General features: G+C 46.9%; 1 protein-coding gene across 3 annotated transcripts; it reads right to left on the bottom strand.

The window, feature by feature from the left end:
* Positions 1 to 933: 933 nt before the first annotated feature.
* CEL (carboxyl ester lipase) lies at positions 934 to 11,881 on the bottom strand. 3 transcript variants are annotated; one of them, XM_052667880.1, is made up of 11 exons: positions 11,686 to 11,881; positions 5,580 to 5,730; positions 5,231 to 5,353; positions 4,466 to 4,663; positions 4,250 to 4,380; positions 3,845 to 3,952; positions 3,386 to 3,503; positions 2,766 to 2,952; positions 2,032 to 2,235; positions 1,671 to 1,868; positions 934 to 1,184 (listed from the first exon to the last, which is right to left on the bottom strand). In XM_052667880.1, exons 1-11 carry the CDS (start codon positions 11,698 to 11,700, stop codon positions 1,007 to 1,009), a joined length of 1,611 nt encoding a protein of 536 aa, XP_052523840.1. In that variant the 5' UTR covers positions 11,701 to 11,881; the 3' UTR covers positions 934 to 1,006. The 3 variants fall into 3 exon arrangements, with proteins under 3 accessions (XP_052523840.1, XP_052523839.1, XP_052523842.1); XM_052667879.1 differs by lacking the exon at positions 11,686 to 11,881 and adding an exon at positions 6,231 to 6,710; XM_052667882.1 differs by lacking the exon at positions 5,580 to 5,730.
* Between the last annotated feature and the right edge of the window lie 217 nt (positions 11,882 to 12,098).

Raw genomic sequence — 12,098 nt, 5'->3', positions numbered from 1 at the left:
CGCGCACTGCAGCGGAACCTTCCCAGGTAAAGAACAGAAAGCAGCTGATGAAGTTCTGGTGAGTTCTGCACAGGTGAGTTCTAGTTTCTCTGGCCTTGGGCTTCACGTTGGTCACGTGGCTTTAAGTGTTTCTCTCCGCGTTTTTAAGAATATTTGCAGTGTTTTTTCTGCCTGAGCAGAAATTCTTACCCAAAAGTAGAGTGCCTGCAACGTCTCTCCTTTGTTTGCATTACATTTATAAGACCACAGCTATCTTTGAACTTTCCTTTCATTCCCCACCAAGCAAATCTGATTGTGGTCATTGAACACTGGAAAATTACTAAGTGGAAACAGATGAAGGGTAAATACCCTTTGATACAGCAGCCAGGATGCTGTGCACCAAAGCTTCATGCAGCTGGCCATGGCCACGGGGAGGATGTTGGTATGGGACAAGGTTGTGAGCATCCATGGTGTTGTAAAGTTGGGAATAGCTCCAGGTACAAATCCTGGGTGACAAATTCTGATCCTCTTCTTAATTCCTTGGTTCAGAGCTGTAGCTCACAGCCTAACTTGGTCTTTGTGAAGCAGAGACTTGTGGCCATAAACCAGTGCAGAATAACCTCCTTGCATTTATTATTAATTATTATTGTTAACTGGGGAACATTTCTCTAAGAGATTTGTGTGCATATATTATAATTATCTATGAGATGTTTGTTATAAGTGTGGATGATTAGAATCCAGCAATATCCAGAGGTACAGATCAGGATTGGGATAGGGATCACGCAAGGCACAAGCAAAAACAAACCTTGAGCCAATGATGCACTGATGCATCATTAATTGACCCACTGCTGTCAGGGGAACATGCTTTGCCAAGAGACTAGATGCTGCTTCCTGCCTAATTGCAGTGATAGGGAGTAAACCGTGATGACAAAGACATTCAGAAGCCAAAATGCCTCAGTTGCAATCAAGCCTTTAATGAACTTGGTCTGTCTTTAAAAGGTGGTTTTGCTTGGAGCAGCTCCACAGTCTAGGACGTCTTTGGCAGATTTAGATAGACCGAATTCCAGTAGTTCACATATGGGGTTCTCAGATTCTGTTTCACTGAATCAGAGTTTATTTTATTGTTGATTTCCAGGTAGTAACCACCCTCAGTGGTGTAGGCCGGCCAGGTAACAGGCACCTCTGAATTCCCGCTGTTGGGGTCACTGGGAAAAAAGAAATAGAAGTTTAGTTTTATCACGGCAGATTTGTGTTCTCTGCGGATCTTATCTGTGCTCAAGTAAGGCTTTAAGTGAGTGCAAGGAGAGACTTTGAAATTTAGACAAATGATAGCAATTCTGCCTGCTAGGAGCAACTTGCCAACCTGCATTCTCCCCCTTTGGTTCCCACTAGCACTGGCCCTGGCTGCACAGAGCAAACTGAACTCCTGCCCCAACTCCAGGGTTCAGAAAGAAATGTCATCAGAAATTTTAAGCAGAGATCACAAGTCCTGAAAATGCTTCTGCTGTTCCCAGGTGTTCTTTGGATGAGGAAAGCTCAGAGCAAACTCTAGCAATGGGAGACATAGAGCCAGGTTTGCAAAAGTACAGAGGGCACTCTGCTTTTGAGAATTGCTTCTGAGAAGTTAATAGACAAAAGCAACAGGTTGAAGTGCTGCAGCAAGCTCCAAAGGTGGAACCAAGATCACTTACCCAGTCTTGGCAAAATTGGTCCAATAAGCAATCATGGCAGATGAGACTTTCCTGTGCTTGGGCAGGTAGCCTAGAGGGGTGGCAAAGGGTTTCCCAAACACGTACTGCAAGTCATCAGCGTGGTCTGCCCCTACCCAGCTTGGATAGATGGGCATTCGAGATGGCTGGGAGAACAAATAGCTGTATGTCTTGCCAGTCCTGGGGAAATAAAATAGACTTGATAAGCAACTGTGAGTGGGGAGCAGGAAAAGGAGTGTGGATTCGTAACTATGCTCCAAACACTGATGGAGCCCTTCATGCTGGGAGTAGCATTTTGGTTCCCAAACAAACTCTGAGCTCCTACCAATGCTGTGCTCCTCACCGGGCATTCTGATGGTGCAGGTTTAGTGCCCACTGTGTGGGAATCAGGAAAATGTAGTCGGTAATCAGGTCCACCACTGTTTTCTTCATGACTTCTTGCCCTGGGTTGTCACCCCATGTCTCTGTGTAGAGATCGTACGTCAGGGTGGCTGCTCTCTCACCCCTCTCTGCAGTAAGTCCTTTGACCAAGTCATAGAACTCGCTCCTGAAAAGACAAGAGGTATGAGATAATTGAGGACCAGCAGCTAGAAGAGGAGCGTAGAAGTTGTCCCAGATCTCTTTGATGTTTCACATCCAACACTTGTGGTTGGCAACTGTTTGGTGAAGTAAAAGCCAGGAGTTTCAATCCAGGTCTTAGATGGAGAGAAGGTGATCCACAACTTTCTCAGCAGAACCGCTTGGGTTCCAAATGGGCCATAAGCTCTTTTAGTCCTGAAAGAGGGGTCTTATGGGCCAGGCACCCAGCATTTCTGCATGAATACACTCCACACAGAGAGCATCAGGGCTGCCATGCTTGTCTCTACTGCTGAGTTCAGGGGTATCTTAAAGATATTTGGAAGGCTTCCCCACGAAATTAGATCATTTTCTTGAAGGCTCTGGGCTTGGCAACGCATGCCTTGGGCACCCCAGCTTGGAGTGACATCCTGTGCTGAAGATAGTGCCCCTTCCAGTCTTTGGCATTTGGGAATATGTTAAAGTTTCTCTTGTTAAAGGGTTTTAGGAATGTCCTCTTACGCAGTCATTTTCCCTAATGGACGGTTGATAGCAGGTATATCAACGCCAGCAAATAAATGTCCATCCATGTCATTGACCCCAGCAATGTAGTCAATGTCAGCAGCATTGGCAAAGAGGTTTTCTGGCATGTCAGGGAGGAAGTCTCCATCAACAACGGGAGTGATGGTGAGTGTATGAACCACGGGACCTGCAGCAGGAAGCAAATCCAGAATCTGTTAGGAGCATGGAAAAAACAGCTGTGTGGCCTGGCGTATCTTATTTGCTTAAGAAAAAAAAAAAAAGATGGATGTTGTCAGTTTGTTGTTGTTTGTAAGCTGTGTTCTGGAATTCCTCTTGCTGCTTTCATGAAACATCGCAGAACAGAAAGCTACTTGTTCTGGAGCTAAGGCACAACCCCTAGACAACTCATCTGCCACCACTGCCACTGCACAACCAACAGCATTCACTCAGCACAGCGTGCACCTGTCTGTGGAGGAGTGACTGCAAAATCTGTCATTGTTGTCCCCTTACTGAATGACACAAGCACTGTTTAAATACTTCTGGCAATCACCCCGGTACCCCATTGAAGGCTTAGTGAACTTTTTGTGCATGGAGGACACAGCATAGGCTGGGGAACATACCAGCCAGGGAGGTCAGTTCCAAGTGGAAGGCCAGTGTCACGTCTTTGGGGTCAGTGGCACGGATGCAATTGGCCAAGACTGTGGTGTTATCTGTGGGGCATCCCACTTTCTCTCCAACCTGCAGAAGAAGAGAGAGACAAAGCTCATGGCATTACTCTCTGAAGCCAGGCTGCATTCCCAGCTTCCCAGAGGAGAGCTTGGTTTTAATCTCGAAGATTCGTGTTTCCAGAGCTCTGTGTTTGGCAGCATGGCTCCTGCTAAATCCCATACTTGCTGTGCTCTTTTCTACGAAATCTCATATTTTTTTTGTACCCTCAAGTAAGACTTCAGCTTCAGGATTGCTGCCTGGAGTGACACAGCCACGATCCAGCCAGCCCAGGTAGGTGTGCAGGCCACTAACTGTCCCGTGTGCCAGCCTCCCCCTGTGGGTTGGGGTCCCTCTGCAGAGGTGCACGTTACCTTTTTAGCCCAAGTGAGTGGGTCGTCTTGGATGACCCAGCTGCACAAACCGACACCACTTTGGCTGATGGCTCTCTTGAACAGACCGGCATTCTTTGGGGACAGCATCTGCAGCACAAAATAGCACAAAATAGAGAGTTTCATTCATGAAAACATGAAGAAACAATTCCATGCCAGAGCTGGCCGATCCCCCTCACAATTTGTACACAAGGTCCAGGGAAGGAGCCAGCTCTTGTTATACTCAGCAGTTGAAGGAAAAAGGTGGTATGATGAGAAGGAGAGAAGAGGAGGAGAGCAAGGGGATATGGCATGCATGGAGGAAAGCATCAGAGTGCCAAGGGGGCTGTTTTGCCCATTTGCAGAAATGAGAAGCAGCTATAGAGTGGTCTAACAAGGACAACAGACCTGCAGGGAGACACTAGCAGCACCAGCTGACTCCCCAAAGATGGTGATGTTGTCTGGATCCCCTCCAAAGGCCTTGATATTCCTCTTCACCCAGGCAATAGCCATATGCTGGTCCTTCAGCCCATAGTTCCCTGAGCAACAGAGGGTACCCACCATTCATTCAGGGCAAAGGTGGGGAGCTGGGCAGGGTCCCCTAAGAGGGAGCAACTGTGGTACCTGGCATGTTTTCGTCTCCAGTGCTGAGGAAGCCCAGGGGCCCCACACGATAGTTGAAGGTCACCACAATCACATTGCCCCGCACAGCAATCTCCTCACCATCATAGAGGTAATTGTCAAGGAAGTTGGCTCCCTGACCCCCTCCAAGAAGGAAGGCACCGCCGTAGATCCAGACCATCACTGGCAAGTTGGTGGAGACTAGGAGGTGAGGAGGAAAGACAGCGTGAAGCACTACACAGCCAGAAGGTGCTGCCTACTTCCATGCCCATTCACTGAGCACTGCTCCACTTGGGCATGAACCTATTGGGGCTTACACAAATGCCCCTGTCATCTTCATTGTCATCTTACCCCACCACAGGAAGAGCATTGGAAAAGCATTCCCAGGACAACAAACCCATGTGGGCTTTCCCTATTGGCTGACATCCCATGCAAATTACTCTTTTTTCTTGACAAGAAAAGAACTTTTACATCTCTAATAGAGCACAGGACAGTCATTTGTCCAGAAAGGGTTGTCTCCAATTCAAGGACATGATGCTTTGTGATAGCCTATGGCCAAGAAAATCTCTGCTCTGTAGAAGAGGCTGCAACTCCCAGTGGAATGCAGCTGGGGAACAGTGGCTGAAATCTCTCCTACCCTTCCCACTGAAAACCAGTGCTTCTGTGCTTGCTTGCTGTGGAAATGTTGCTGTTGAGGGATGCCCCAAAGCAGTTGATCCACAGAAGGCAACTGAGAATCTCCTCCTCAGGTCTTTGCCAAACACATACCCTGTTTCCTCCCTTGAGGGATCCAGATGTTCAGATAGAGACAGTCCTCTTTCCCACGGACATCAGTTTGTGCAACTGTTGTCTGCATGCAGCGATTTTTAAACTCTGTTGTTTCCAGTGTTCCTGAGAGAAGAAAGGGAATACAACAGGTCCTGGTTAGAAGTGTCAGCTCTTTTGGTTGTAGGTTCTGTCCACCCATCTTCCCCTCTGTAAGTCCGGCAGGGGCAACAAAGCCTCCCCATCCACTGTTACTGAGCGAGTGGGACCCTTTCCCGTGTGAACTAGCTCCTGCCAGCAATAGACTGAAGAGAAAGAAGTTAAACAAAATAAACCCAAAGTTCAATCTTACCTTCCCAGCCAGGATGAGGCTGGGGGTCGTACAGTGTCTTTGGTGGGGCAGCAAAAGGGATCCCTTTGAAGATGTCCACATAGCTCCCCAGGAGTCCCCGTCGTTTATTCTCGCCTTTCACAAAACCTCCCTCGGTGAGCACCACACCAAGCTAAACATGGTACCATCGAGAAGAAAGTAAATCCCTTGCAATCCTTCACGACTGAGGCTTCTCATGTTGCCAGCACCCACACCTTCCCATGGCTGGAGGGTCCCCCAACACAAAGCGACTCACAGCCCCCTCCCCCCAGCCATCCTGGGATTCCTGGTGGGAAGCCCACAGGTAGCTGCTGCCAGCGATGTGCCCACACCAATGTCCTTCATATTGCCCTTCGGAGCAGACAGCCAGCAGCAATATCTCTGCTCTTCCATGTGTATATGGTAGACTTGAGAACCTACAGCCTTAAGATTTAAGCAAAGCCAGATCTGATAAAGAACTGTGCAGGACGCTTTTGTGAAGACACCAGGGACAGCCTTTTCAAGAACAGTACCCTGCCTTTGCTGTCACTGTTTGCAGGCCTTTTTCATGAGCAGACATTGGAGAAATTTGCTCATTCAGGCAAGAACAGGCAAAAAGTCTTAGGAAGCTGTAAGAAATGCCCATGTACTTACTGTCGCAGCCTGTGCCACCCCGAGGCAGCAGCACAAGGCAAAGCTCAGAATCGCCCAGCGAGCCATGGTGTGCACCTGAGGAGCCTGCCTCCAAACACAGCCCAACGTGTGTATATATAGGTAGCAGTGCGGCTATGTGCCAGTGCCATTACGCAGTTTTTGTTGTGCTGCGTAAGTCCTTGTACGTAAATAGGCCAAGGCTAAACCTTGGCTGAGGGAGGCTGGTGTCACAGTGTGGGAGCCCTGCAGGTGTTGCTTCTATGGGATGAAGGCCGTCCACGTGTAAGGAAATATCTCAATCAAAATTCAGATAGTGAAAGAGAATCGAACGCAACGGCCTGGATTTGGAATCCTGCTGTAATTCAATAGGCCATGCTAACAGTATTATACACAGAACTTCACAACCAAAACCTACAGAGGAGCCAGCAAGTAGGACTGCAACCACCTGGAGGAAGTCAAAGAAAAGGGCTGCATGCAGTCTTTTCCTACACAGCACACCAGGGCTGGGTGCCCAGCCCAGCTCAGGAACATGGCATGTACTTTTCTCAGCTCTTCTTCTAGATTCCTATCCACAGGATTAGTGCACACTTTCTTCCAGGTCTGTGCAACAGCATCCAGTGGTTTGCTTGGGACTTTTTCATCATCAGAGTTCACACAGATGGCATTGCTGGGGTAGAGAACAGGGTTTGCTGTCTGCCTATGGCACACACAGGCATGAGGATTTCATGGGTACATGTGAAAATGAAGTTTGTTTTCCAGATGACTGAGGAGAAAGGATCAAGCTGTATGAGCAGTGGGTTTTACTTTGGCCTCAGCTCCTCGTGGATTTTGGAAGCACACACTTGTAAGCTGTAACTTAAAGACTTTTGTGATACCACTGAGGAAAAAAAACAACACCATCCAAATGGCCGAACTACCTCCAGTTGTCTGATGAAAGTGTTACCCTGTACTACCAGAGAGAAACCCCCCCATGCAATTGATTGCTGATTTGCATGAGATGGATTTGTTACACAAAAGGCTGCACGCTTCTGTTTTTGCTCCACTGTAACTCCTGGAGTTCAGCAGGGTACAGGGACAATATAAGATGGAAATGCAGTTATTAAGATATTTTTTTTCCCTTCTAAATGCTGATAAAGGAGTGCAGTGAGAAAAACAAAAGCTGTTTCTTGTGGGAGATCTCACAGAATGTTTTTCAGGCATAAGTGACCATGGGCCTGGAGGGAACAGATCAAGTGAATGTGGTCAGAGGAACATATGGCATTGACTTCTCATAGCCTCCACACAGCTCCAGCCCATGGCAGTGGCATCACTCCAAAATGTCACATTGATCTTGCTGAGACTCAGGAGCCTGGGTAGGGGTTCCCGCTGCAGGGTCACCCCCTGCACTGTTCCCTCCTCTGGTTGGGGCTGAACTCCTGGCCCTACGAAGGCACACTTTCCTGTTTCTCACAGTACTCCCCATCATCAGGTACCACATACATAGCAGTGTTTGGGACAGCTCTAGCCAGAGTTTTGGTAGTGAGTGTGTATTTGTGTTACAGCTGCTGGTTTTCCTGCTCATCCCAGCAGTACAGGCAATAGAATTGTTCACTGTGGTATGGGGCAGAAGCAGAACTGCCAGCCCTAAATGTGCAAGAGTCCTGATGCAGCCTCCCTCTCAAAAGTGATGAGCCTCATTTGGATACTGTGATATTTATATGTGTGTGTGTGTGTGTGTGTATGTACATATAAAGAATGATTGACTCTTTATTTTCAGCCTGTAGGGTGCAGTGGCACTACATTTTCAATGCTCTCCCTGCAAACATCAGGCTTAACAAATGTCTTCATCTCTTGGCTCTGACACTCGAGCTTTAAGTAATACAGCTGATTATCATTAGACTTGAGAGGAAAGCCTCCAGACCTGTGAGAGCAGGTGGCATAACTGCAAAGGGAAATGCTTTAAAAGGAGACAGATGTGACTTCAACTGTGTGTAATTCAGGTGCTGTTAATTCATAGAATCATAGAATGGCCTGGGTTGAAAAGGGCCATAGTGATCATTTAATTTCAGCCTCCCTGCTACTGCTCTGTAAGTACCTAAACTACAATCCTGTTCCCTTTAGGAGCCCATAGGAAAGGGGCAAGGAGTGCTTTCTTTTCTTTTCTTTTCTATGATCACAGGTCTGTTTAAACCCTGGGGAGGGGTTGGCAGATGAGTGGGTATGAGGCTGCTCAGTACTTCATGACTGCTTTTCTGAAGGTTTTGCTTTACTTTTGCCTTGTCAACTGTTGCTCTGGTGTCCCATGGAGCAGCCCACTGAAGCAACAGACATCTGCTCTGATTCATGTCTTTTTGAAGACGTAATAAGTGGCTTCAGTAGGCTTTATGAACTGTGATTTCACATCGGTGTGAATACATTAATATTCACAAAGAATACACAAACCCGTAGGGAGGTAAGTCAGTCCTCCTTACTTGTAGTTCAGTACTGAAATATGTACATCTGCTTCTTCTCTATGTTTTCTGTTATTGCATTTAATCTAGTGGAGGGGTGCATCTCTGTCTCACAGATGTTGGAGGACCCACCAGCTTGAGATGTTCCATAAATGTGACATGAGTGCTCTGTGAATTGCAAACACTTGCAAACATGGCATTTCTGGAACAGTGGGCTCTGACTGGAATATCTGGGCTGAATGCCATTCAGGGAAGTACTACATTTTCTGACTGATCTCTAGCTGTTAAGTGTTTGACAACAGGCTTCTGAGCCATTGAAAGTGTTGGTTATGGTGAACAGAAACTCTTTTTGAAAATACTTTGCCTGGTAGAACTTAATTTCAATGTAAAACAGGATGGATTCTTTAGCTCTCAGTGATGCCACGAGGGTTCCATATCAGCCCTGTGCAATGCCCAGATCACAGAGGGTGGAATGTGCTTCGTTTCCTTACATGTGTGTTCTCACTTAGCAATATTTTAAGGAGTAAGGACGCCGAAAGACAACTATGTTTTATATTTTTATTGCTACACTCCATAAAAAGTCTATCAGGCATTTCAGCCCTTATGCCATGCGATTTCACCAGCTTTTATCTCCCCTCTTTGAGCTGCAGCTTTTCCCCGCTCATCTTTGTAATCTGACATTGTGATTTGTTCGCTTGTATGCTTGTTTTTCTCCTCAGAGAAGATTTGCTGAATCATTGGGGAGGAGGCAAGGGTTGTACGTGCAGCTGGTGGGCCACGATAAAGCCGTGGTCGCATCCAGCCATCAGGGTTCGCAGATGACAGCCGTTCAGTTGAAGGGTCTGAGTCACATTCCCTTCAGAGCTAAGATTGCTGGGGACTTGGGAACTGAGGAAGTGGGGCTGGGAGCTAATACCAGTGACTTATTTTTGGGACACAGAATGAACTGTAGATTCTGATAACTACATTTCTTTCGTTGCATCTCCTGAAAATTTATAATGATGCTGTGAGAAAGCTTGCAGACAAAGGCTTAATCCTTGCCCACTGTTGTCGGGGGGAATATTTATAGGTGAAAAATTAATAGGGGGTAGGAAGATCACAATGCTTTAATGCTCTGTGCGTTTTCTATGGGATTTATTTTCATAATGCCAGGTCCCATCCCAGCACATGTACAGCAATTCTACCTTTCTCTTATCTGTAGATCTCAGGGTATGTCTGTGTTGTTATCCTCATTTTGTAGTTGGGAATCCTGAGACAGAGAGAAGGATAGTGACTGGCTTGGATCAGCTGACAGCAGCAAAGATAGGAGAAAAGTCTTTTTCGTTTGAGTTTCATGTTCATCACTCTTCGTGATGCCTCAGTATTAAAAAATGGACTTGCAGTTTCTAGATGCTCACACCTAGGAGTTTATTGAGCCAATTGATTTACAGACAAGCCGCTACAGGCTGGATCTAAATAAGGCACTGGGGCAGGGATGTGTGAGTGACACAGTGGTTCACCATGTCCATGCCCTCAGGATGGTGTCTTTGAAAGAACAGGAATGCATCATCATCTGACTTCCCTTTCCCCAGCTGAAGCAAGAGATAACTTCTATTATATAAAGAGAAGAAACCAGCAGTCTTGGCCACTGCTAAAAATCCCACCAAAGTTCTTAATATAGAAGAGCCTAGGATGTAAGATAAAGTCCCATTGCTTTAAAACTCCTCAGTGAGAAAGTAGAATCAACAGTAGGTGGGTTTTTTGATTTGTTTTTAACTCGTAAGCCTTGATGAGAAAGCCTTGAACCTCAGAAGTGCATTGGCCACTGCTAAGTGTGGATGTTGTACTTAGAGCTTGGTTAAGAGCCCTTGATGCACCGAGGAATTAAATGGCCGTGAACAAGCTCTCTGCCTGGAGAGCAGTAGACTACAGGCTGGAACAGAATCAGCTGTGAGAAACATGGCCTGAGAGCAGTGCACAAACCACGAGAGCGTGACTCATCCCACGTAACTTCAGATATCTGCTGTGCTAGGTTCCCTTTCTGATCAGTGGGAGAACAAGGTGCATTAAGGACAGAACTTCTCTGTCCTATTTTAGATGCATACTTTAGGAGGAGCTGGATCGTGCTCTGTGTGCATGTATTTATATGCACACACACACACATATATATATATATGTGCATATATATATATATATATATATATATGTGTGTGTGTGTAATGTTACTTGCCATAAAGGGAGCCTTTGAGTGACTAGCTCATGTAGAAGATATCTTGTCCTACAATGTTGCTGTCCCCAGCCCTCTATGATATCCAATGTACTCACTTGTAGGCAGGTAGCATGTCCTTGTGGGACAGGCTCAGGGCTTTTACTTGAGCCATGTCTCAGCAAAATTTCCTGGCACAGACAGGACCTGAGTCCCCTGTTTCAACCAAAAGACCTGAAGATGAGCCCAATGCCCTGCAGGCAGTCCACTACTATGAGCAGTGACACGGTAACAATACAGTTAGAGGGGCTGTAGGAATGCAGTGTGTCTCAGCTCATGGTCTTACACTATTTCTATCCTGCATGGCACATCCTCAGCAAGGAAACCAAGCAGGAAATGTGCTGTGCAACAATTCTTTTACCCTCTGTCATGACTGAGGTGTGCAGAAAGGGAGTTCATCCAAACATGCGAGAGTCTGCTGTATAGATCTGGGTATTGCTGCACTAAAGCTAAGAGTGAAAGGATTTGCTGGTCCATGCTTTCGCTGCTCAGAATGGATGAGAAGGTTTTTCTTCTATTTACGTGTTTGTTTTCTTAAAGGGAAAACAAAACAATTTTTTGTATGCTGAAATTTGGTGCCTTAGCGTTAGCCTGAGCTGCTGGAGCTCAAGCTCCAAGCTCAAGGCTTGATGGCAGCCTGTCTGAAGGATCAGCTTGTGCAGTAAGTATCCAAACTTCTGAGTCCGACTCTCCCCTTTGGGCAACGTTCCTAGGAAAGCTTTCCCCCGCACCTTCCCTCAGGCCTCTATGTCCCAATTTGCAACTTTCCTACTGCGCTTACCGGTGTCATTTGCATGGACAGGGCTCGTGGCTGGGAGCAGCAGGCTGACAGGTCCTTCCTGCCAATCTGTCTGCTCTTCAGATGAAGTGGTTGGAAAGTGCTCACTCTCCAGTTCCCGCTTTGGCTTAGGCGCTCCGATAAGGCTGGGGCTGTTCTATCTGACGCCGGGAGCTGTTCCCCCTCCCTAACAGGCCCACTTTGCTGGCTGACAGTTAGCAGCCGGCAGTGCCTGATAAACTTATCAGGCTAAAGCTGAGCCTGGTGCATGCTCAGCTCCTCCCTGGCCTCAGATTTCCCCATTTCTGGGAACTCTTTGCTCTCTGCCTGCCTTGCAGTCTGGTGAGGTGAATGAAGATCACCCTTGGGCCACCAGGTCAAAATCAGCCCAAGGGCCAGATTGGAGATGCCTGTAT

Source organism: Tympanuchus pallidicinctus, unplaced genomic scaffold (genome assembly GCF_026119805.1).
Source record: "Tympanuchus pallidicinctus isolate F22 unplaced genomic scaffold, pur_lepc_1.0 scaffold8, whole genome shotgun sequence".
Classification (NCBI taxonomy): Eukaryota; Metazoa; Chordata; class Aves; order Galliformes; family Phasianidae; genus Tympanuchus; species Tympanuchus pallidicinctus.
Note: the sequence above shows the minus strand (reverse complement) of the source record. Positions and strands in the feature narration are given on the sequence as shown.